At 34.5% G+C, this 26,424-nt stretch overlaps 1 protein-coding gene across 1 annotated transcript in view; it reads right to left on the reverse strand.

Moving 5' to 3' along the window:
* Nucleotides 1-24,835, reverse strand: part of SCFD1 (sec1 family domain containing 1) — a 93,243-nt gene extending 68,408 nt beyond the window's left edge. Inside the window, exons 1-10 of the mRNA XM_029952193.1 lie at nucleotides 24,733-24,835; nucleotides 19,878-19,948; nucleotides 17,582-17,670; nucleotides 16,516-16,606; nucleotides 11,950-12,072; nucleotides 10,213-10,300; nucleotides 6,038-6,127; nucleotides 3,510-3,565; nucleotides 2,479-2,564; nucleotides 279-378 (exon numbers count right to left, since the gene is read on the reverse strand). Coding sequence (XP_029808053.1) covers nucleotides 279-378; nucleotides 2,479-2,564; nucleotides 3,510-3,565; nucleotides 6,038-6,127; nucleotides 10,213-10,300; nucleotides 11,950-12,072; nucleotides 16,516-16,606; nucleotides 17,582-17,670; nucleotides 19,878-19,948; nucleotides 24,733-24,775 — 837 coding nt within the window. The 5' untranslated portion in view covers nucleotides 24,776-24,835. The remainder of the gene's footprint in view (nucleotides 1-278; nucleotides 379-2,478; nucleotides 2,565-3,509; nucleotides 3,566-6,037; nucleotides 6,128-10,212; nucleotides 10,301-11,949; nucleotides 12,073-16,515; nucleotides 16,607-17,581; nucleotides 17,671-19,877; nucleotides 19,949-24,732) is intronic.
* Nucleotides 24,836-26,424: the final 1,589 nt, after the last annotated feature.

Here is a 26,424-nt window from a genome sequence, read left to right on the forward strand (position 1 = left end):
ACTCATTTTCCTCCATTTCTTTTCTCTCCATCTCTGGCCAACAATACAAATGATAAATCTTATACTTTTAAGATCATAAATTTGGAAATTTAAACCTCAATACTTCACTATTCTCCATCATTCACATCCAGTAATACCAAATCCCATCACTTTTTCTTTCATATTTCTCAGCTCCATCTTCTCATCTGTGTTTTGGTAGCCATGACATTAATTTTAAATTAAAAGGACCACTGAATGTTACTACCCTTTAGTAAAAAGTAGTGTATTTAGCCTCTTACCAGTACATCATGCACCAAAGCTTGATATGTCCAAGTATGGTGTAAAGGAGTTGCCAAATCTATGTTTCTGTCAACAAGGACTAATAAAGGCCTTTGGAAGCTGTAAATATATTTAAAAAATTATATAACTCTTGATAACAGCATATACATCTCCATTTTTCTAATACCTTTCAGTATATATCATTTTGATATGAAAAGTAAGTATGCTAATACTGACATTCCATGAATTTGCTCTAAAAATTTTTTTTAGTATAGTCAGTCAAGTAAAGTAATGCTTTGGACTACTTAGAGCCTGTGTATAATGCTAGATTATAAGTCTCGGGGAACGATCTTAAAGGAAAAATATCTATGCAAGTACTTTTACAGAGTAATTCTATAGTTATCAAAGTAAGAATAAGTTGCTTCTACTCAGATCTGTATTTCATATTTCTGGAAAAAAGTAATAGTTATTGTCAGTTTCAGGGAAAATTATCAGAGTAAGATCTTATAAATATACACAAATGTTTGAAAGTTTCAAATAACGAATTACAACCTTTTCCCTGTAAACACAAACTGAAAAAAGCAGTCTCTAGAGAAGAACCTCATGAAAACCTATGCCATTATAATACGTAAAACTAAAGCATTAAGCCACAATGGTACCTAATTATATTATTATTCACCTACCAGATATTACATATATTATTGATATGAAACAGACTTAAAGAGAAGTGAGGCACAAAGTCATCTGGTAGCCACTTTCACACTACTGTATCAAGAGTATACATCAATTTTCACAAACTACTGTTATCTGATTATATTAATAATTCATGTTTTCTCCGGCTAGAGACCTTTGACCACTTTAGTACCTCATTACACTATACTGATTATAAATGCACTGCACTGATTATAAAACTCTGCAATAAATAAGTAGGAGTGGTACAGTTACCACCTTCTATCACCTATTACTCCAGAGATAGGTGAAAAGCAAGGAAGGATTGCCTATGGCAAAGTTTCTTAATTCAGCACTCCTGAGATTTGGGGTTGGATCACTCCTCACTGTGGGGGCTTGTTCTGTGCACTGCAGGGTGTGTAGCAGCATCCTGTGCCGTAGCCCACCAGATTCCGGTAGCATCTACCCAGTTGTGACAGCCACACATGTCTCCAGACACTGCCAAGTTCTTATGGAGAATCATTAACTTACAATTGGATTCAAGTGTATTTAACAACAGTCAGTAAGGTTGCTGACTCCTAATTAAAATAATTTAGAAATGCATCCAACAAATTAAAAATAAGACAACTATGTTATAAATTATTTATTAATATGAAAACAGTGCCTTTATAGTGGTTTCTAAGGCTTTTATGAGAACACTGTAAGAAGGGAACTGTTAAGTAAGATATGCTATATGGTTCCTTCTGTTGAAATAAAATTAGATGAGAATTTGATGTTTCTGCTCTTTAAAGAGAAACATTTTGAAGAATATTTAAGGCCAACAATGAAATCACAGAAGGTTTAAAATAATGTAGAAGCTGATACAGTTGAACAAACAACTGAAAACACACTGTTAGTATAAACTGCAAATTATAGGATAGTACATAAGACCACAGGATCCATCTAAATTAACTTGAAATGAAATCTATGGAAAGTTACCATGGAATTATTATTCCTGGAGGGCACTACACTAAGTATCAGTTTATTTTCACAGGCTTTATTTATTAATTCACCTAAAAGTGGGGGTAGGGATTAATTTTCCAAAATACTGTCCCTTCCCCTTGACATAATTCTCAGCCCTCTGTGTGGGTTTCTGTACTTCTTTACACCAATACTGCCCATTAACTTTAATAAACAAGTATTTCAAGGCAAACATGGAAACTAGTTGATAGCTCAAAACATACAAAAACATCACAAGTTTGTCACTTAGTTTTGTCATTACCAAGAGGCTTAATGATATTTGAAATAAAATGGCTTCTGACCTTCAAAGCCATATAAATAGAAAAATTGCTTTTACTGCAAAAGACAAAATTTTAACTAGAGAACGTAAAATAAATAAAATATTCCACTTGTGTTTCAAGAACAGTCTGAGTCAAAACCATGATAGTGGTACCTCATTAGAAAGAAACAAATTTCATTTACAAGTATAAGGGTATTTTGTAACATAAGACAACAACCCAAGAAACTCTACAAATGTTTTCTTTTCAAGTCCTGTGTTAACTAACATAATACCTGAACTGGCCAGCTCCAAGTGTGTCACCTGTAAAAAGACTGTTTCTTGCATCTCTGAGATTTTCTCGAAGTTTCTTGTCTAGTTTCTGAAAAATCAAATTTGATAATAACTTCTAAAAAACAATTTCACAGAATTTTGTTCAGGATAATACACTGTATGTTCTTAGTTTCATAATTAAGAAACATGGAATTTCTTTACAAAACAGCAATTCTAAAATCTAAATATTTTAGCTTCTTTACTGTTCACAGTATCATTATAACGTGGACTTAAAAGACCAATTCCTTTTCTATTGTGCCTCAGGCCTGATTTCACTACCAATCACTTCTCATTCACTATTTTTACTTTAGGTACAGGAACAATTTGCAATAATGAGACACCATCTTTCCCCAATCAGGACTCTTTGTATCCACCAAGCGACACTGCAAGAGGCTCCCGGCTCCAAAATAGAGATGGAATATGTGAAAGAAAGCAGCTCCCATCAGTCAATGGTTCATTTAGGCTAAGAACACTAAAAAAGTCAGTGTATCTTCCATCTTTCCATACCACTTACTCTGTTTCCTTTTCATTAATTTGGTAACTTCTCTAATCCCTTACTTTTTTTTTTTAAATTTTTAAAGCAAATTTTTGAGTGCTCAATTTACTCCAATATTGTGGGATAGCAAAATGCACTTTATTTAAAAAATGCCAATAGACATTTGCTAAATGAAGTTAAATATAAATGATTTGGGGGACAAATACATGTAAAATACTACTTATAGACACAAAGCAGAACATACGTTTTAATAAACAAGAAACAGCTGGAACAGCACATCAGAGTCAGTCATTTTTCTCCATCATGTAAAGGACACAATGATTATTTTTATTTTTGGTGGAAACCCAATGTTGAAAAACAAAAATATTTGCTTTTAGGACATAGTATATAACCCATAGCAATCATATACATATAATGTTAACAAAAACACTTGCGTTACTTATTGAAAACAACTGATACATTATTATTTATCACCATTGGATATCTGCATGAACTCACCACCGCTACCATTTCCGCTGCTGTTCCTCTTGAACATCTGATTATAGGAACAGCACCTATTTTAATAATAGTTAGCAATGATTTCAACTCTTAATAATTAAAACAGATACTTACAAAACACAAATACTTACAAAAATACAATAGAAGCATACAACTTCAGGCTATAAACCTAAGACGACTTACTATCTCAAGGGTAAAAACAAGGTTTAAAAAAAATCAGGGAGTTAAAAAAAAAAAAAAAAGACTATTTTTTTTTTATATGACATTGGCCAATCAGTGTAACCAGATTTTTTTCAATGAATTAACTAAACCAGTAATTGGCTCCCTACAGACAGGTTGAAAGAGTGTGCTCACAGGATTCACTTTAATTTGATTTAAAGAAAAAGAGTGAAAAGAGCTTAGTTAATTTAGTGGTTTGTTACTATTATTCTATGTTTTACAAATTAACAATGAAACTGTTACAGTCTTGAAAAAAAATTTTAACAATAAAGAACATGTTCTTCACACAACATGCTCCTGAGAGGTGGCCTCAGTTCATTATTGAATCAGCTCTATGAGACCTCTTAATTTCTCTCTTTATTGCTCCATTATCAAAGGCTGAAATCCTAAAGTTAAAAAAAATCCAACTGCACTGAAAAATTTAGAAAACTGAGAACACTGAAATCTTTATATGTTGAAACTATTGGATTTTAGATTCTAAAAAAGCATGTTCAGTCAACTGGAAAAGTAAAAATGTAAATTAGCAAAAGTTTTAAAGCTCTTTTCTTCTAATGGCAAATTGATTGTTATAAAAAATTCAAATATTAGAAATATATAAAGTTAACTCTTTTTGATTCCAGCACCCTAAAAGAATACCCACTAAGAATTAGTGAAGACATGGATTATTATTATTTTCTACATATGGTCTTATCAAGTGCATTTATGAAGAGTACAAAAAACAAAAATAGGATATATACAGACTGTTCTTAAATTTGTTTTTTTTTTCATTTAACAGCTTCTTGTTGACATCCTCCTATGTTAGACTGGCAGGAATTTCAATTTTTCTTTTGAAAAAATCACTTTCTGACACTGTATATAATAAAGGTGGCTCTAATACTTCAGTGGTCTTTATACTGCTCTTTTTCAACCTACCTTTATCATGAAAATATAACTATCATTAAGGTAAAACAATCTCATGTTCACGAAAACTCTAGCATTCAGCACAATTTTGGAGAATGTGTAGGATGGCAAAATAGGAAGGTTAATTATGTCTGTTTAATGACTAATGTTATATACACATGTGCTTTGTTTAAAACATTAACAACCCCATTTGAAGGTACTGAAGGCACTCAAAAGCAGGCAGCAAGCAGAGTAAGGTAAAGCTCTTGAAATAAGAAATATATTTGAAAAATGAGACATGCTTTTAACTGGCTTTCCTTCTGAAGTTACTCTCCAGTTTGCAAGGCACCAGGGAAAAAGAGCTCAGTCAGAAAACATAAGACTTAATGAGCTAAGGAATAAAAGACTGGAGTTCAGGGCTGGAAATTATAGAAAAAAGTCCCTAAAAGGAGGGACCCCAAAATTTGCATGTAAATGTCCTCAAACTGGTCTGTATCTTAAACTACTCATGGTGTCACTGTTTTCCTTAATCTTCTCTTTTATGAAATAGAGTAACTTGTTAGGGTGAGGATCATTTTAACTAAGGGTTTCAGGGTCTGCAAAATTAGAAGGCTTCTTTTTTTAAATATTTATTTTATTTAAAAACACTTTATTTTTAGAAAGAATGACAGCAGGGGAGAGGAGCAGAGGGAGGGAGGGAAGGAAGGAGGGGGACAGAAAGCATGACAAGGAGAGAGTGAGAGTGAGAACAAGAATATCGTAAGTAGGCCCCATGCTCAGCCTGGAGCCCAACGTAAGGACCGATCCCACAACCCTGGGATCATGACCTGAGTCAAAACTAAGAGTTGGTCGTTCAAACCACTGAGCAACCCAGGTGCCCAGCAATTTGAAGGTTTCTGAACACATCTATTGGTAATAATAGAGCATAAAATCACACATTAGATACTGAACGCAAAGTAGCCATAAGTAAATTTAGACATACTAAAGAAATGTTTAAAATTCTGAGTAAGGTAGAGTAATATTATATGTAAATTTAGTGTTTTCTGGAATTTTCAAAGTGTGCCTTAATAGTTACACTTATCTCTCTACTTAAAAGTATATTTGAAATTTTTCCTAATGGAATATTAAAAGAAAATTAACAGGCACATAGGTAAAGTCACCATCAAACCATTCAAATATATTACAAAGTTATAATTACCAAAGACATTTAGGGAAACAACCCAACAGAGCTGTTAAATGCTAACTCAAGAGGAATAAGTACATCAAATTATTAGAAAAACTATGGTTTTATATCGTACAGAATGTATATTTTATCCCAATTCTAGAGAGAAAGCCTACAGAAATCCAGGCAAGAGAATCTTATAACAGATTAAAATGAGCTGTCAAATAATCCATTTTGAAGAAATAACCACAAAGATTTGAAAACTCACCCAATGTAACAAAAAAGCAGAAGAGGCTGTCAACAATAGTGTCCATGACCGTCTCCATTTCCGTGTCTGTGACATCTGGCCTGTTAATGGCTAAAGTAACAAATGGAGGAAAAATCACCAAAATTTATGCCTTGACACATTGGTAATAACTCAAACAGGTAAAACTTTTTATATGTTAAACTTTAAAGTCAATAATTATCCTTTTAAATTATACTATCTCAAAAAAAACACAATACCCCAATATCAGTAGCAGTGACTAGTATCAATATGAGTAGTATTAAGAAAAAAATCCACTGCATAAAGTATACAAAATTTTTGCCACATAAAAAAATATATTCCATAATTGTACTGCAAACACTAGATGGCTATTGATCTAGAAACTATTGACCTTATTATGCAACTACTGCCAGAAAAGGACAATGCAAATCAATTATTGCAAGACCAACGTCACATATAATTTTCTTTGTATTATAGTAAGTTACATGAATTTCTTTTCTGCACTGTACCTAAGTGGTTTCTTAATTTTAGTGGGTATAAGAATCACTCTAGAAATATGAAAGAAGAGAAAGTTTTTCTGGAAGCTATTAAAAATTCAAGATTCTTAGCCCTTTCCCCAGGGATTCAATTCAATAGATTTGGATAATACTAAGAAATCCAGCATTTTTTACATGTTTACTTATTTTTGAGACAGAGACACACACAGAGAGGGAGGGAAGCGGGGAGGGGCAGAAAGAGAGGGGGACAGAGGGTCTGAAGCGGGCTCTATGCTGACAGCAGAGAGCCTGACGTAGGGTTCAAAGTCATGAACCCTGTGAGATCATGACCTGAGCTAAAGTCAGATGCTTAACCAACTGAGCCACCCAGGCACCCCAAATCTGCAATTTTGACAAGTATCTCAGGTGATTCTTAGGGCTACATTTAAAAAAAAAAAAAAAAAAAAGAATACTACTGTGAAGACTATGCTTGACAAAGGCCTTACCTTATTCATCTTCCATCTGACACAATACCTAGGTCCAGTATCTGGCAAGTAGATGCTCAGTAAATATTTGTTAAGACACTGACTGGACTAAAATATTATCTATATAATATTTTTAATTTCCCAACACCACAAATATGAAAACAAATATAAAATTCAATACATCTGGTGATTACCATTAGAGGAAAGCAGACTCTAACTGGATATACTGAAATATTTAAATAAAGTATGAACCACGCAGAGAACATAAAAATAATAAAGAATTCTACCAGGCAACACAGAATCTGGATGAGGGAATGTGCTGCTAAAGTTGCATACTGTCATTCATTCATATCATATGATAGAAATGGACAAAAGATACAATGTAAATTATGTAAATTCAAGTACATCAATCCAGGGAAATAGTCAACTCATTCTGTCAATCACTGGTACAGGGAAAATCCAAATGGAAGTCTTCAGCCCTCCGCTCCTATATATTGGTCTCATACCTCTAAATGAGAAGTGACCCGAAGAGTTAAAAAAAAAAAAAAAAGTTCATCAACAACCTCAACTTATTTACATTAAAAACTTAGTTTGTCTGAGATAGTAGCTTGACTTTGAGAAGATAAATCTGCTTCCTTTATTGAATAAATTCCCAATCCAGGAAAAGTAGGTGATTATTAATAAATCCATGATATTAACATATTCATGTTGGGATAATCTGTTTCACATGATCACTTAAAGCACTTGTAATGTCTGAGAGGATTTAGTACATCCTTACAAAATGGGTAAGAGCACTGTCTCGGATTGAGGGACTTGGGTTAGTAACCTGGTTCTGCTATTTCGTTAAGTTAGTCAGTATCAGTGCCTTAGTTACTTCATTTGGAAAATGGGAATTATAATACCTACTTTACAAAGTTACTCTGAAAAGTAAATGAGTCTATATTGTAAAGTGCTTATATAACAATCTACTATTATTATAAATATATTATTGAGAATCTGGACAATTTACCATGTAATTATGCTTTAAAATTAAACTTGTACTTTAAATTTAAGAATAATTCATTTCAGACTTGTGATTCTTTCAGATATAACAAAATTACATTTATAAGTACATGAATGTGTAACAAATTAGACTCACTATAAATTTAATAATTTAAAAAAATTATTTAAATATTAGATTTATAAAGTTGTCTAGTCTCATTTTAAAGTACTTAAAAAGGAAAATACTAAATTTATAAATTCAATGTATACTGTTTAAGGGAATTCAGCAAACCAAGTAAGCATACTCAGCTTGTTAGTTGGGACTGATTAAAATCTAGCCTGTTTAATCTGAGTTAGCTGATCAAAAAAGTTAAGGTGCGTGGTTGGGTTTTTTGTTTTTGATTTTAACCAAACACTTCATGAATGTGTATATTATTCTTGCACGGGGGCCATATTAACCTCTGAATGTTAGTCTACATGTTGCTGATGTGAGCACAAGGTGCTTTGTTTTTATATAACCAGATTACAAATAATGTAACAACTGAAAACTTAAGTAGCTAATTAATTTAAAACTCAGTTAACTGTAAATAGATTTATATAAGTAACAACTACTGTCAAAAATCTCTTACATGGGCAATTCAGCAATGCTTACACCTTTTAGGGATGTTGCTTAATTTCACCAAGAAAGCATGCTACAGAGCTCAGTAAAACCAAAAAACTGATGCACCCTTTTCTCACGAAGCTTAACATCTGGTCCAATAGTTCATAATAGGTATCACTGGCATTTTGGGCAGATGATTTTCACTTATGAGCTTGGTTTACACACTGCAGAACATCTAGCATCCCTAGTCCCTGCTCACTGAATGCTAGTAGCAGCCCAGCTAAATGTGACAATCAAAAACACCCTTATACATTTCCAAATGCCCCCTTTGACGGACATACTCTCCACTTAAGAATCACTGAAATTTTAGTTAGCCATAAACTTTTTTTATTATTTAAAAATATTCTTTTTTTAATTTTAGAGAGAGAGAGAGACAGCACGAGCAGGGGAGGGCCAGAGTGAGAGGACGACACAGAATCCAAATTAGGCTCCAGGCTCTGAGCTAGCCATCAGCACAGAGCCCAACATAGGGCTCCAACTCACAAATCATGAGATCATGACCTGAGCTGAAGCTGGACGCTTAACTGACCAAGCCACCCAGGCACCCCCATTTCAATCTTTAAGTAGCAAATTAGTGATTATTTCAATGAACTGGCTAATCATATCTCCTATAGTATGCATTTTCCTTTAAAATATTCCATATAAATAATCAATGGACATAGAAGTTTCAGTTAAGCAAGATGAGTAAGTTTGAGAGACCTGCTGTACAATACTGTATCTATAGTAGACAACACTGTGTCGTACACTTAAAAAGGTTAAGGGAGTAGAACTCATTTTAAGTGTTTCACACACAGAAAAAGCAACACAGACAAAGTGTGGTATGGGTGTTGTGTTGTTGTGTGTATGTACCCATGTGTGGTCTGTTAGTTTTAATCTATATCTAGGAATGGTCTGTTTACCAAAAGTGGGAATGCAAACAAACTCCAGAGATGGTTTGATAGCATTTGATCAAATACCAATATTCAATCTACTGGTGCACGAATAAGGCATAAGAATCAAGGGAGTCTGACAACGTGTATTTGAGAATGGCACCCACACTTCATTTCTCAGTCATGCTACAGTGGCTGCTGACTCCCTGACAAACAACTTAGCCAACCTTTTGTGAGTACTTCTTATGTGCCAGAAACATTTCTAGGCATTTTATGCACACTAATCCATTTAATTCCCACACTCTGTGAGGTAGCGATTATTATTATCCTCACTTTACAGATGAGGGAACTAAAGCACATAGAAGCAGAGTAACTTATTCTCGTCCAAGAGTCAAAGTAGTAGAAGATCCATGAATCCTACTACCACAGTACTGTCTTACTTGTCATGAGTAAACCCTTCATGTAAGCTGTTATGGGGTAGGTACCTAAAAAGTCAGAGGACTGGCACTTCATTGAGCTTAAAACACACATCTAGTACATGTTTTTGTATGTGACAGAATTCAGTCTAAGACTTTTTTGCATGCTTCAAAAAATCTTTTACAGTTCTACTGCTGTAAACAAAGCTGGTTTGTAAGTATACTAAACGTGCTGTTTTTACAGCACATGCCTCATTTTAAAGAGTTACAATATTCCTGTTTTTACATACCACGGTATGAGACAAGCTCCTTATTTTGATTACATAATACAAACATATCATCTTCCAAAGTAATAAAATTGAGATACTGATCAAAAACCTGGAAATAAAAGAAAAGGTTTATAAGTCAATTTTACAATATTAAAAAAAAATTATTTATTTATTTTGAGAAAGAGAAATGAGTGGGGCAGGGACAGAGAATTTAAAGCAGTTTCCATGCTGACAGCAGAGAGCTCAATGTGGGGTTCAAACGCACAACCTATAAGATCAAGAGTTTGATGCTCCACTGAATGAGCCAGCCAGGCACCCCAATTTTATAATATTGAAAGCACATTTAGCTTGACTTAACCAATGGTAAAAATGGAAAAATTATCATTACATTCAATAACTAAAAATTACACCATGTTACAGATTGCCTCACTGGGTAGGAATGAGGAGTTGAAATTAAAAAGAAATAAAAATAAGACTTTGGTCAATAAATTATCAAGGAGGAGAGTAGTATTCTCAGAAAACAAAATTTAAGAAAATAAGACTTTTTTCAAAAACTCTTTAGGATGGGGACATATATCGGTTTTAAAGAAAAAAACCATAATTTTAATTTTTATATTAATTTTAATCACACTTTCCTAATAAAAATCATAGTAACTTTTTCTACCATGAACACTGATTTTTTAAAATTTTTTAATGGTTTTTATTTATTTTTGAGAGACAGTGCGAGCAGGGGAGGCTCAGAGAGAGAGAGGGAGACACAGAATCCAAAGCAGGCTCCAGGCTCTGAGCTAGCTGTCAGCACAGAGTCTGACACAGGGCTCGAACCCACGAACTGTGAGATCATGACCTGAGCCAAAGCTGGACACTCAACCGACTGAGCCACCCAGGCGCCCCCCATGAACACTTATTAAGTGGAAAAAAAGTTACACTAGTTCTTTAGAAGGGCACATCAGGAGAAAAAGAAAATTCTTTGAAATACATTGAATTTAAACAAATTGAAAACCATTCCTATTATTGTATGTAAAATTAAGTTAACATAAACTTTGAAAAGAAAGAACAGACATAAGCCTCAAAAACTAATCAGAAGTAATAGTAGACTATCTGAATCTTAGAATGAAAATTCAGTGGAGAAAAAATGGGAAGCAAATAAACAGTTGTTTTGTCTCTTATTTACCCCATATGATTCCCTAGAATTTCATGTCTTATCCAAATTCAAGCAGCACAGGGCACATTAGTACTATAATCAAGAAAAGATTTTGTAGGTTTATTTACAACTAAGCTAAATCTATCTAAACAGTAACTATTATTTGGAACTGCTGGCCCCTCTTATAATATGCAATATAACTTCACTGGATCCTCTCTCCCAAGTAAGATCTGAAGATAATATGGTGACTATAGTAACTATAAGTAAAATAATGTCAACATATTTTTAGTATAATGTATAACAACCCAACTGTCAAACTATTTCTAAACTGAGCTTAAAAGATTATATAAATCCTAGCATCAAACAAAGACTGATTAAGCATTTTTTTTTATCTTTCAAATTCATCAAATAATAGGTACGTGTAGTTTGGTTTATTTTGCCTATTTCAAATTATAGATAATTTACATTATGAAAATTCTTTCTAAAAGTATTAAGTCTAAATATTTCTTAGGTTGATCTGGTCCTTTGTAAATAAGAAACTTACATTTATTAACAGGTTTTAGAATATACTAAATTTTACATGAACAAAATGTCAGCCAACCAAAATCTCTTACCTTGGCTACTTGTGTAACTGCACTAGCAGCTAATGCTGCATTTGCAATATCTTCCAGTTTACTTCTTGAAATGGCAGAAATAAAATTTAAATAATATGATTCATAGAGTTGATTTCGCAGATCCTATAAGTAAAATGAATACTTCATTCTTATGTGCAAGTAAAAAAGATGACCACAGATAAAATCATTTAGGTAACTATAAGAGCAAGATTTTGGAGGATAATACACATTTAACAGACAGATTACATACATGACAATTGAAAAAAATACAAGAGAAGAAAGTTATGTAGCAGTATTAGTTACTTGATTGCCAGATATAATGGACCTACATATTAATAATTAAAGTTATGGTATAATTCTATTATCAATAAATTCTATTAATTATAATATCACACAGAACTGCTTTGAAATAGTGTATCCACATTTTTCTTAAAAAATATCCAGAAATGGCTCTCTCATATAGTAAAATGCTTATTATACTTTGCAGATATTACCTTCTATAGCTCTAAGTTATGCAAATTCTTAAATTCAATTTACTTATCTTCTTAAACTCTAGGAAAAAATAGGTATCTATATAACCATACAGGCATACCTTGGATATACTGAAGGCTCAGTTTCAGACCACCACAATATAGCAAACATTGTAATAAAATAAGTCACAATAATTTTTTGGTTTCCCAGTGTCTATGAAAATTATGTTCACACTATTAAGTGTGCAATAGCCTTATGTCTAAAAAGAGTACATACCTTAATTAAAAAATACTTCACTGCTAAAAAATTGTAGTTTTCAGCGAATTATCACTGATCACAGATCACCGTGACAAATATAATAATGATAAGAGTTTGAAATACTGTGATAACTACCAAAACATGACAAAGAGACAGAAAGTAAGCTAATGTTATTGGAAAAATAGCACTGAGAGACTTGCATAACACAGGCTTGTGACAAACCTTCATTTTCTAAAAAAGTGAAGTACCTGTGAAACATAATAAAACAAGGTATGCCTGCATTTCTTTGAATCTAAGATAGTGTCTACTGAAAGACACTTTATTTAAAACTTCGTTTATTTACAACTAAGCTATAACACCAAGAATTACTGCTGCCAGTAAAATTCTGTAACACACCATCAATTTTAAGATCCATCTGGTATTGGAGATGTTTAAGTATGAAAAACTGAGGGATTGGGGCCTGTGTGATAAAGGTTGTGAGCAAGGCAATGGTTTAACACAGGTTGAAAGGTTGATTAAAGGATAAAGGATTAAGAATTGTGGGGACTAAGAAAATAAGTATGTTTAGAATTTGGAGTCATGTTTCTGTTAGAAAATGAAGTTACAAATTTGTTAAGGGGAAAAAAACAAGTAGGATAAATCCTGTATTTCTAAAACGAAACAGTTTTGGATATTTATATCTGTCTAGAGAGATAAGGAAGAAAATTTCTAGAGTTAAATAGATATAAAAGTATGTGTGTGTGTGTATACATATCCACACACTTCTTACTTCTGTCCTCTAAGAGAGATTAGAGCCTCTAACAAACACTCTGGTAATAATGAGTACACCTTATTTCTCAGTGCTGATTTGTAAATACTGTTCTCTACAAAAAGCAACCTGAGCTCCTTACACAAATTGCTAAGTTCCTAAAAGTAAGGAAGTGGTCAAAGAATGATGGAGACATTTCAAAAGGGCACAGAAGTTGAGCAAGGTTGCAGGATGTAAGATCAACATATAAAAGTCAACTGATTTCTATATACTTTCAATGAGTAATCCTAAAAACAGAATTAAGAAAACAGTTCCATTCACAATAGCATTTAAAAAATATGAGGAAATAAATTTCACAAAAGAAGTGCACTACTGTTTGCACACTATAAAACGTTTCTGAAAGAAACTAAAGAAGATCTAAATAAATGGAAAGATATTCCATGTTCATTGATCAGAAAATTTAATATTGTAAAGATGACAATACTCTCCAAGCTCACCTACAGATTCAAGTGCCAGGCAGCTTCCTTACAGAAATTCACAACCTAATCCTAAGATTAATATGAAAATTCAAGGAACTTAGAAAAGCCAAAACAATCTGGAAAACAAAGTGCAAAGTTGGAGGACACAATTTCCCAATTCCAAACCTTGCTTTAAAGCAAGAGTAGTCAAGACAGTGTGGTACTAGCACAGGGCAAACAGAGACCAATGGAATAGAACTGTGAGTCCAGAAATAAACCAATGTATCTATTATTAATTACTTTTCAAAAAGCTGCCATTGACTGGGGAAAGAATAATCTCTTTAACAAATGGTGCTGGGACAGCTGGATAGCCACATGCCAAAGAATGAAGTTAGATTTATCTCATACCATATCTAAAAACTAACTCAGCTTGTAGTCTCTCTCTCAAAAAATTAAAAATTAACAGTATTCAATAGTAATTCTACTCCTAGGTGTTTACGGACATAAGAAAAATGACAATATATGTATACACAGAAACTTGTACAAATATGTTTATGGTAGCATTATTCATAATAGCCAAGAAGCAGAAGGAACTGATAAATCATTTCTCTTTAAAAAATGACACAGATTTATGCAGGATAAGAGTAAGCTGGACATTTTTAGCTACATGGGACATAACATATGTGACCTGCATCAACAATTAAAATACAGCTGACTCTTGAACAATGTCGGGGTTAGGTCACTGACACTGTGCACAGTTGAAAGTTCATGTATAACTTCTGATTCCCAAGAATGTAACTAATAGTGGATGGCTGACCCAACTCCTTAACAAATTAACAGTCATAAAGTCAAATTAACATATATTTTGTATGGTATACATATTATACATGGTGTTCTCACAATAAAGCTAGAGAAAAAGTTGAGAAAAATTGTGAGACAAAATATATTCACAGTACTATACTATAAAAACCCACGTATAAGTGGACCTGCAGAGTTCAAACCCATGTTGTTCAAGGGTCAACAGTAGTAATTTGATTCAATGGTCAGTAACAAGTAAAGATGTTTTTGAGTTTGTGGCAGACACTGTTAACTACTTATCTAATATCCTTTTTCCCCATCTTCCTTGCAAACAGAATCCAGATTTTGTTTGGGATTACAATACACTCATCTAAATATTTCTTTTGCAACCTTCTTTGAAATTAATTCTATCCAGTGAAACAAACAAACGAATCTTCTGGGAGTTCTGGGAAAGCTTAGCTTTCCTGATCAAAGTGAGCAGTTAGGACTGGCAGTCCATTTCCCTCTTCTTGCTTTGAACATAGATGTGTATCTACAGCTGGTGGTGCCACGCAGCATCCTGGAAGCAACAATCAAGATAATGGAAAGTGAGAAACTAAAGACAACAGATCAGAAAGACAGAAGGAGCCTGAGTCTTTCATTACTTTATAAAATTATTATACCACATAGGGGAAGAGAAGGAAAAATAACGAAAAAAACAGAGAGGGAGGCAAACCATAAGAGAGTCTTAACTATGGCAAACAAAGTGAGAGTTGCTGAAGGGGTGGTGGGTGGGCATATGGGCTAAATGGGTGATAAGCACTAAGGAGGGCACTTGTGATGGGCACTGAGTGTTATATATAAGGGATGAATCACTAAGTTCTGCTTCTGAAACCAATACTAGACTGTATGTTAACTAACGTGAATTTAAATAAAATACTGGAAGGCAAAAAACAACCCAACTACCATATCAGCTTGGACTTCCTACTTCCAGCCTTCCTATTATTTTAGAAAAATAAAACCTATTTTTATAGTTAATATAGTTAGATTTCCTGGTATTTAAAGCCAGGTTAAGTGTTAATAATTTTAAATCTTTCAGTATATTTAAACTTCAAAGATAGTCTCAAAAATCACAGTGGGAAACTGGGTAAGGCAATTTCTGATTTTTCACATTGGACATCCATGAAATTTTTTAAGGAAAAAAAACCTGTTTATGGGAATGCAAACGGTGTAGTTACTCTGGAAATCAGTATGGAGGTTCCTCAAAAAATTAGAAATAAAACACCCTATGACCCAGCAGTTACACTCTTAAGTACTTATCTAAAGGATATAAAAATGCAGATTCTAAGAGACACATGTGCTCCAATATTTGGCTATCAATAATAGCCAAAGTATGGAAAGAGGCCAAATGTCCATCGACTGATGAATGCATAAAGAAGATGTGGTATACATATTCAGTGGAATATTACTCAGTGATCAAAAAGAATGAGATCTTGCCACTTACAACACCGTGGATGGAAGTATATGCTAAGTGAAATTAGTTCAGAGAAAGACAAATATACGACTTCACTCATGAGGAATTTAAGAAACAAAACAGATGAATATAAGGGAAAGGAAGCAAAAATAACATAAATACAGAGAGGGAGACAACCCATAAGACACTCTTAAATACAGAGACCCGGGGGTTGCTGGAGGGGTATTGGAGGAGAACAGGGCTAAAGGGGACAGGGACATTAAGGAGGGCACTGGGTGTTACATATAAGTGACGAATCACTAAATTCTATTCCTGAAAAAAAATGTTTGATTAAAAAGTAATTGTAAAAACCTGTTTCTACATATAAGAACTCATATTACCTGGCACATTCTGTCAATGTTTTCTTCCGTTGGCATTACAAAGTACACTGCAGGAACATCTGGAATAGGATCTCGATCAGAGTGTAAAAGCCTAAAGAACATAAAATTCATTTTTTTTTAGTCATTTATCTAAAAACATAGTTTAACACAGTATTTCTCAAACTGAGGATGAATCAGTTCACGGACAGTGACTAAAAGCTCTTGCTGCAATTAATCATTTAACCCAGGCTTTTCCTTATATTAGTACTAACATTATATATTAGTAGGATCCTAATGTCAGGCTTCATCTCTTCTATTACAATCCCCTGTATTTCTAATACCAATATTCTTCCTGAATAAGAAGTAAAGCACTTTCAATACCAATTTTACTCCCATTTTTCACAGAAATATGGTTGAGGGAGGGTGAGTGGCAGAAAAAACTCAGTTCCTCAAGAGAGAGAAAACAAAGCTGGAAGAGTCTTTAAAAACAATGAAACAATTTAACCATAAGTAAAATCAAATACATTTTCTTTTTTTAAATGTTTATTTATTTTTGAGAGAGAGCAGGGGAGGGGCAGAGAAAGAGGGAGACAGATTTCTTTATCAAACATACCAGAAATAATATAATCAAATACACTCAGCAGTTAAGAAGACAACACAGATAACTCCCATAGTGGTTAACAGCCCTTATCCCACATATACTAAATTTTTCGTATTAACGACAAACTAATTTAGATACTCCTCTCTTTAAAGAGTATATTCAAATTGAAAGAGTAAAAATGTTCAGAGATGGAAGCAAACTTAAGACAACCAGTTCTTTTCCTTCATATAAAAGGGAAATAGACTAGTCTGTGGGAAAAGATGTGAGAGAAAATATAAATACTGAAATTATACAGCCTCAGACTGAGAATTATTTTTAACTTCAAAGTAAATAGTTAAATGTTGTTTTATACAAGTACTGTAACCTAATATTATTTTCTGTATAAAGATGTCCCTTAATAATTAGATTTCAGGTGGCCAACGATATCCCTCCTTTAGCAATTTATCTGAAAACAAATGTCATTATTAGAAATGTGTTAAAACTCACAGATGCAGAGTGATTCCCATGTCTCTCAGCTCTTTTACTGATAGCAGCGGAGAGATGATATCTTGGCCAAATCTGTCATAAATGAGCACCTGGTTTAAAAAAAAAGTGTTTTTGAAACATTATCAGTAAACAGTTGATAGAGAACTCATAATAAGACAATGTTGAAGTATATTGTATTTTAATAAATCATGGATGCTCAATTTTTATACTTACCTCAATTTAATATTTTCTGTCATTGACCAAAACATTCACTTTATGTCATAATCCAGTCTTCAAAGCATGATCACTTAGGCTAAATTAATATTACTTAAATTAATTCTCATAAAATACATTTGCTAGGATAAACATACTAGAAACTACAAAATATTCATCTTAAGCTATAATAAAGGACCTTTAATATTCAGCAAACTCACATATACTTTCCTGAGTTTACATCTCTCTTTTCTAAAAAGAGAGAAGTAAAAATAGTCTCTCTCAGAATTAATGGATAACAAGTTCCATGACTGTTAAGAAAATGTGGTAATTTAAGCTTCCCAGGCTAGTAAGAGACTCATTTAAAAAATTAAGTCCCTACGCCTGGGTGGCTCAGTTGGTTAAGCATCTGACTTCGGCTCAGGTCATGATCTTGTGGTTCTTGGGTTCAAGCTCTGAGTCAGGCTCTGTGCTGACAGCTCAGCTCTGAAGCAGGCTTCAGATTCTGTGTCTCCCTCTCACTCTGCTCCTCCCTTGTGTGCACTCTGCCTCTCTCTCATGAAATGAATAAACATAAATAAATAATTTTTAAAAATTAAGTCCCTAAAGAGAACTTGCCAGCCTTATTCTGTCACATACATTTCTTCATGTTCTAAAATATTAAAACTAACATCTTTGAGGGGTAGAAAGAACTCCAAATCTTCTAACTTAAAATTAGTTTTAGAGTTAAGGCAAATAAAAGAGAAATGTCATCTAGTGTTTCTGTACAACTGCATCAATAATTCTTTATGGAGGAAGAAATTGCTAATGAGGTATCAAACATGCTGTCATAAAAAATGTTTTTCCTTTAGAAAAGCTAAAACTCTGTCTGGGGTGCCTGCGTGGCTTCGGCTCAGGTCATGATCTCACTGTCCATGAGTTCGAGACCCGTGTTGGGCTCTGTGCTGATGGCTCAGCGCTTGGAGCCTGCTTCAGATTCTGTGTCTTCCTCTCTTTCTGCCCCTTCCCTGCTTGTGCTCTGTCTCTCTCTCTCTCAAAAATAAAATAAAAACATAAAAAAATACTTAACAAAAAATGCTAAAACTCTCCTGCTCTAGTTGTAAGAGATTGGGTGTTTCATCTCTCATAAATACCTTTCCTCTTTAAATCTTAATAGATCTGTATTATTAATCTTGTGATAATAAGTAATGGGTAGGGAAAGAATTTGACCCAAATCAGTACCCAAGAAATTCTCAAGCTATTTAATTCAAAAGCTTAATAAAGGCTTTAGAAAGAGTAAGCAAGCATTGTTTATGCAAGAAGCAATTAACAGTATGCTCACAAATAAACATGAAAGGCAACAAAAATTAGGGTATACTGTGAAGCTTAACCTAGGAATTCAACAGAGGACTTAAAACCACCTTTAGAGTTAAGCAAAGGACTTAAAATGACTTATCAGAGTTTTCAAAACACCCAAAATAGTTACCAAGTTGACATGTTTTCAATTATTAGCAAAAAAAAGAAATATAAAGTGACTATAAACTAACAAGTTTAAACAGCAGCTGTATTCTAATCTCTGAAGAAAGAAAGTATGAAGTTTAGAATGAACAAGCTTAAAGGACAGGAATTTTTAAAGGTCCTCCATCATTTCTCAAAGGAGGATTATTATTACAGATTGCTTTCTGGTCCAGTTATCAATTTTACTAACATCTTTATGTATCATAAATTAATAAACCAGCATTCTGTTTTACAAATCACTGTCTCATGAGTTGGTTAAAACTGGCATTGTGGTTTAGAGATCACTCTCCCCGAGTCTAAATAACCGTGAACAAGCTCACAAGATCCAAATTCTGGACTTGCAAAGCTAAGGAACAAAACACCAACCAGATGAAAGACCCCCTAGTAAGATGGACTCCCTAGATGCATATTATTATCCTTGTCTGTCTCCCTACATAAAATGTTTATTAAAAATTCACATTAAGAAACCATATTAAATAAAAATAAACTCTCCATGCATAAGAACTAAAATGTGCTACTGTTCAGCATTAACGAGGTATTTCCTCTAATTGACACCAATAAGGACCAAGAAAAAAGAAACTGTCCCCATTAAAATAAAGTCTCTTACTTTCCATACTGGTTCTCCAGTGCTGTTTTTAACATGAGGCACATTGAAATTCAGCATACGCTTCAAAGCCACTGGAAATGAAAACAATCATTAATTATTATCATTGTTTTTCACGATTTCATTCCCCACCCTGTGCATTTATTACCTACTACCTCAAAATAAAATGCACAAATCACTCTAGCAAAACTGATTAATGAAATGAATGGATATGTAAAAGCAGGTCAGACTGCATAAGACCATTCCATCAATAGCTAATTGGGCAAGTGTTTGGGGAGCTTTTCTGTTGCCAGCTGATAATGTGAAAAATGTTCAGGAAGAATCCCTTTCCATTCCTCCAGAGAAGCCCACATTACTTTTGTTAAGTTTCAAAATATTTTAATTCCAGTATAGTTAATATACAGTGTTACACTAGTTGCAGGTATGCAATATGGTAATCCAACAATTCTGTACATTACTCAGTGCTCATTGTGTGTACTCTTTAATACCCATTACCTCTTTTACTCACCTCCTCATCCACCTCCCCTCTGATAACTATCAATTTGTTCTCTATGGTTAGGAGTCTCTTTCTTGGTTCATCTCTCTTTTCCCCCCCTTTGGTTGTTTTGTTTCTTAAATTCCACATATGAGTGAAATCATATGGTATTTGTCTTTCTCAGACTTATTTCACTTAGCTGTCTAGCTCCATCCATGTTGCTGCAAATGATAGAGGGCTAGCATCTAAAGTATTTAAAGAACTTATACAACTTAACAACCAAAAACCAAATAATCCAATTAAAAATGGGCAGAAGACATGAATTGACAGTTCCCCACATTACATTTTTATATGTGCAAAAAAAAATTTTATCAACTACAAATTTGCAGTGGTCTCAACAGATAACTGGTGGTGTTGTCTATTTACTACTCTCTGGCTGGAGGCATATATTAGCATCACTCTTTTAAATTACATAGACATATATTTAAGTGGTTCATATACAAAACCGCATACAGCAGACCTATGTTTTAGTTATCTTGTAGTCCATTTTATGACCAATTTATCTCATCAGAATCAATGAAAAGTTTCAGTTTTAATAATATATGCTCCATGGAAAAAGTGAGACTTTCCCAAAGATACAGTAGATAACTCCTGGTAAGAAAATATACAATTTCTAAAATCAAAGCAATAATCTCTATGTTACTAAATTTTGAGATTTTTAGTGCTCATCTGTTCATGTGTTATAGCAGACTCAAATATTTTCTAAGGAAAATTAAAATCTCACTATACTTCTATGTGAAGTTGAAAAGGCCAAATATTCAAGGAAGAGTATTAAGTAATTTAATTTTTAAGACTGGCAATCCTGGAATCTATTTGGTTGATTTTTAAAAGCATTTGGGGGAGCCTGGGTGGCTCAGAGGGTTAAGCTTCCAACTTCGGCTCAGGTCATGATCTCACGGGTCATGGGTTCAAGCCCCACATGGGCTCTGTGCTGACGGCTCAGAGCCTGGAGCCTGCTTTGGATTCTGTATCTCCCTCTTTCTCTGCTCCTACCCAACTCATGTTGTCTCTCTCATAAAAATAAACATTTCAACAAGTTAAAAAATAAAAATAAAAGCATTTGGATTAGGCTTTATTAATACAAAATAATCTATAATTATATATTATATCTATATATAATATTGTATATATACAGTATATACAATTTACCATATAGTACTCAAATCACTGGTGTATCAATTTTTGGTAGACTGATTTACTCCCTAGAAAAACTTCTATTAAATGCTTAGCTTACAGATGTTATATTATACAAAAAATACATAAACAAGCAAAAAAACCCACCTCACTTTGGTGCGTAAAACGGAAATAACATAGGAGGCATACAAGGTACTGCAGAATTAACTCTCCCACTGATCTGCTAGCAAGTTCTTCCACCTCCATGCAATATAGACATCACCATCCTGGCACCCATAGCTCAACGAAGAGAAAATCTTGTTTCTAGGAACATCTGTTCCCATTCTTGACACAGGACAACTAGGAAAAACCACAGCCCAGGCTGCCGGGGAGTCTCAGGTGTATAGCGTTCTCTAGAGCTAGGCCTTACATTACTGAAAAAGGCCAGCAGCAGCGGATATTCCAACATCTACCTTCTGAGCCCCATTTAGGTGCGTTTCCTCAACTGTGACCCTTGGCTAGCTTGTTAACAGATTGTGACACAGTCCTTAATGACGTACAGGGCCTGTGTTCAAAGAATATGTAAGAATGTAATTTTAGTTTCATCAGAGTAACTCCCTTATAGGCTTAAATCACTACTTTTAAAGGAAATGATAAACTAGTTTTGTTTATTGGCCCTAAACATATCAGTTCTAGACTTGGTTAATGTAGTCTCACCCTAACCTGAAATGTTTTCTTTACTCATTGCTATATATTCAACCATATTTACTATTCATTCAACAAATGTTTAGTGATTGTTTACCATATGCTGGGCACTGCTCCAGCTGTTGGCACTAAACACAACAGACTGAATAAAAAATATTGATCGTCAAGGAACTTTTATTTTAGTTGGGGTAGAAAGACAACAGATTAAGTTAAACATATGGCATATGAGATTATATTAAGTGCTATGGAGAAAAACAAAGGGAAGGGGGGGAGATGTGCAGTGTAATTTTATTTTTACTTATTTTTATTAAAAAAACTTTTTTAGTTTATTAATTTTGAGAGAGAAAGAGAGAGGGAGAGGGAGAGAGGGGAGGGAGGGACAGAGAGAGAGGAAGTGAGAGAATCCCAAGCAGGCTCCATGCAGTCAGCAAAGAGCCCAATGTGGCACTCAAACTTATAAACAGTGAGATCACAACCTGAGCTGAGATCGAGTCAGATCTTTAAACAACTGAGCCATCCAGGTGCCCCTGCAGTGTAATTTTAAAAGCCAAGGTTGAGAAGTGGGAGTGTTGAGCAAGAACCTTCAACAGAGGGGCACGCATGAAGGGCAACGGCAGGTAACACAGGATGCTGGCTGTTGCATTAAAGGTAAGAGTAAAGATGGAGAGTGATCCAACTGACCTTTAAAAATTAAATATTCTTCAAGCAGGCAAAACAAAAAACAGCCATGCTAGTAAGTTATCCTTTCTATACCTTAGTTTCCTCATCTCTAAAATGGAGACAATACACATAAAATCACTTAAAAACAATGCTTAGCAATACTAAATACTCAATATCAGCTATTATCTACCCAATCAGATTGCAAATTCCTGTGTTTCACAGTGTCTTTATCTAGAGTGTTTGAGAATTGATTTTGAGTTACTTCTGAAAACTTCTCAATAGTCATCAGGGAAATGTTTACTTCTGCTACTTTAGCACACTTATACGGGTTTACATTTGTCTGAAAATAAGACAAATGAAGTAGAGAACGAATTTGATAAAAGATTAATATGGCATAACCTATCTAGTTGTAATGTGAAATCTTACTGTAATGAAGTTTCTTTTCACAGAAATCTAAATTATATTAGGCTTCAATATTCTACAAAATTTTTGCATATAAAAATTACTACCATAAAAATTTTTCAAAAAACTCCTTTGTATTGGTTGGTCTTCCTTGATATTTTATTTTAATATATAATATGATCTAATTCATTGAGCTTCATTTAGTTATCAGAACCATACTGTAAGGACAAGTGGGGTTTCTATCTGCTTACTGGTAAAACGTACAGCAGGTATTCCCCAAATCTTACTTATTTACATTATGCCTAATTTCACCTGATAGCTTATTTTAAATTTATCTAATGGGTAAAGCATAACACAATTCCGTATGCACTTTGTATCATTACTAAAGTCTACTCATTAATTTTTTCTTTGAATTCCAAAGGAAGGAACCAAGCACAGCTGAAATTCCTTCTGTAAGCCGTATTAATTGTAACCATTAGTTTTCCAGCTCGGATTAAGATGCAAAAGAACACAAATACAAGGGAAAGAATTTCCAACTGTGCATACTCTTGATGGTTTGTTTCTATCAGCTCCTCAGAATTCACAGCCTGCCAATTTTCAGGACAATTCACTAACAGGAACAAACCATTAGTTTGTAGTTAACAGGTGCAAACTATGTCATCAGAAGTATACAAAACATAAAAAACAAAATATCTAAGATGGAAAAAATATTAAAGCTAAAAGTAAGAAATACGTACCTTTTTAAGAAAAACACGCATTTCACGGTACAAACAGAAGCTGTATGACTGCTCTACCGAGAATGAAACTAATAGTTTTACAATATCAATCTGGAAAACGGTTAAAATGCCAAAGCTACTAATTCATTCGTTTTTTGCCATTCTTCAATTCCATTCCAGCAAACTAAAGAAGGAAATCTTTATCACCAGGCATTTCTCTTCAGGTACCCTCAAAAGACTGGTCCAATGAAGAGAAATAGCAGAATGGAGGACGCTCTGAAAGGATACCCAAATTTTGTAACTGTGGAGGAAATGCCCCCAAACGAAACTCGTTCAACATTAAAACTAGGAGAGAACTGAATCAGGCACAGAAACAAACCCGGAGACTTCATAGGTGGCAACACAGGCGAACATCTGTGTTATCTGCCAGCTGCCAGGTATTCTTGTGATGGCCCTTGAGGCCCAGTAGAAAAGGGACAAGAGCAGGGCCGTAGCAACCCTGAAGCTCCTTTTCCTGAACCACAAATTAGAGGCCGTGTTCTCGAGCTATTGCATCTCTTCCCAGAAAACTCAAAAGGGGAGGGGCTCTCGATGCTCTGGGAACTGGACAGAGATTCAGGAGGTCCGTCTCAGAGCTGCACACACCGCGACCGAAGGAGGGCGACAAGCAGAAGACGGTATCCGCACCAACGGCACAAAACCGCAGGGAGAAGAGAGAAAGACGTACCTGTTTGTCTCTCTCGAATACTAGCCCCTGCGGCCGACGCCATCTTGACTCCCACCAGCCACTGCCCGGTTGGCGAAAAGAGCCCGAAGATTACGTGGCCGCCCCGACTGCCCCGGAAGCAAAGCCCAGAGGGGCGGGGCCAAGGGGGGTTCCTGGTGGCCGGATCCCGCCTCCTTCTGCTCTTCGCAGACCTAAACACCTGGTGCGCTGGTACCTGGACCCCTGGTAGTGTTAACTTTCCATATGCGCAATAATAGGAATTTTTATCCTGTTTAATGAAGCCACAGCTTCCCAAATGGTAGCTGCGTTGAATAGAATTTTTAGGGTGTTAGCGTGGTGTAATGATGCTAAGAAACCAAATACTAAATCGGTCGTTTACAAATCTCCTAAGTGGGGAGACTGCTCTGGGGCAGGGGGTTTAAGGATCACCGGACTAAGGCGTTTAAATGCTGGCTCCTTTCCCTGTTCCCAGTGCAGCAGGAGAGGTCTCCCCTTTGGCCCTTTCTCAGGGAAATGGGCAGATTTGGAGCACTGCTCTAATTTGGCAGATTTCTGTCTCACCTTTTAGGCAAAATGGTCTAGTTTTATGGTGTTTTGCGTACATGAACACAGGAGCTAGGAAGATGCAAAATGGCAACTTAGTATTCGCCTCCTTTCATTTTAGTAACTGCAAAAATCACATGGTGGGGGAGCGCTTGGTTAGTGGACAGCCGGTTTTCAATGTACACTTGAAACCATATGATGACAAAATGTATCCGATATTGATAATTTTAGTTATTTTGTATAACTTTCGTCTTTATCAAGGTATAATTGACAAATTTGAAAGATAAAGTTTACATTGTGATGATCTGATGTAGGTATATATTGTTAAGTGTTCCCCCCATCTAGCTATCACATCCATTACCTCACATATTTCTTTGTTTCGGTGAAACTGAAAATCTACTCAGTAAACTTTAGTTATACAACTATCAACTGTAGTCACCATGTTATATTATTAGGTCTCAGACCTTACTCATCTTCTAGCTGAAAAGTTAACTGCATCAAATGACCTACATGTATAATCTTAAAAAAAAAATAGTCAAATTCATGGAAACAAAGAAGAGTGATTACCAGGGACTAGTGAGTGGGGAAACTAGGAAGAGGTTGATAAAAGGTTGTGAACCTACATTCTTTAAGAATTGCATCCTCTAGGCTTCAGAGCTAACTGGCATTTTCACTAAAAAATTAACTGGAACATCTATTTTATTCAGTGTTATTTTGAAGGAATTGTCAATGATCTAGATGTACTGTAATTAAATAGAAATAACAATTCGTACCCTAGGGGAAAGTTGGCCTTCATTGTTTGTCTTCATAGAATGTAGTATAGACTTTCCCATCTTCCAGTATCTGAGAGCCCAATCTTGTTCATTTGTGTACTTATACTTTCAAATGAAAATCTACCAGTTAACCATTTCAGTTCTTTCACAGACTTCTTCCCAAGACTGAGTCATAGTAATATAAAACATTAAATCAATGTTTAACAGTTATATACATATGAAATGATACAAAGTATCCTGACCAAGGAAGCACAAAGGTGAGCAAAAATGTATAAAATACTATACTCCACAGAAGAATTACAGTAGACAAACAGACAATAGACCCTGTGAAGCTATGATTGAGAAAGAAACTTGTTACCCATTTTTAGAATCAGAA

The sequence above is a fragment of the Suricata suricatta genome, chromosome 9 (genome assembly GCF_006229205.1).
Source record: "Suricata suricatta isolate VVHF042 chromosome 9, meerkat_22Aug2017_6uvM2_HiC, whole genome shotgun sequence".
In the NCBI taxonomy this organism is placed as follows: domain Eukaryota; kingdom Metazoa; phylum Chordata; class Mammalia; order Carnivora; family Herpestidae; genus Suricata; species Suricata suricatta.